The sequence below is a fragment of the Haliaeetus leucocephalus genome, unplaced genomic scaffold, assembly GCF_000737465.1.
Source record: "Haliaeetus leucocephalus isolate CR32 unplaced genomic scaffold, Haliaeetus_leucocephalus-4.0 Scaffold384, whole genome shotgun sequence".
NCBI classification, from domain to species: Eukaryota; Metazoa; Chordata; class Aves; order Accipitriformes; family Accipitridae; genus Haliaeetus; species Haliaeetus leucocephalus.
The window spans coordinates 7,994,038-7,994,276 of NW_010972820.1; the positions used below are offsets into that span (position 1 = coordinate 7,994,038).

Here is a 239-nt window from a genome sequence, read left to right on the forward strand (position 1 = left end):
TGGCCCCCTCCGTGCCTCCCGCCGCCGCGGGGAGGGCGCTGAGGGCCGGCGGGGGGAGGGGGCTGCTTCCTCCCCCCGCCCCCCCCGGCCCGACGGCTGGCTGTGTTGCAGGGAGGCTGCCCGGTGGACAAGACGCACAGGAACCAGTGCCGGGCCTGCCGGCTGAAGAAGTGCTTGGAAGTCAACATGAACAAAGACGGTACCTGCTCCCCCTCTCCCGGGGCCGGTGGGGCGGCAGA

The 239-nt window shown here is 73.6% G+C and overlaps 1 protein-coding gene across 1 annotated transcript in view; it reads left to right on the forward strand.

The window, feature by feature from the left end:
• Positions 1–239, forward strand: part of NR2E1 (nuclear receptor subfamily 2, group E, member 1) — a 52,214-nt gene that overhangs the window by 40,738 nt on the left and 11,237 nt on the right. Inside the window, exon 4 of the mRNA XM_010573451.1 lies at positions 112–199. Within this exon, the coding sequence (XP_010571753.1) occupies positions 112–199 (88 nt within the window). The remainder of the gene's footprint in view (positions 1–111; positions 200–239) is intronic.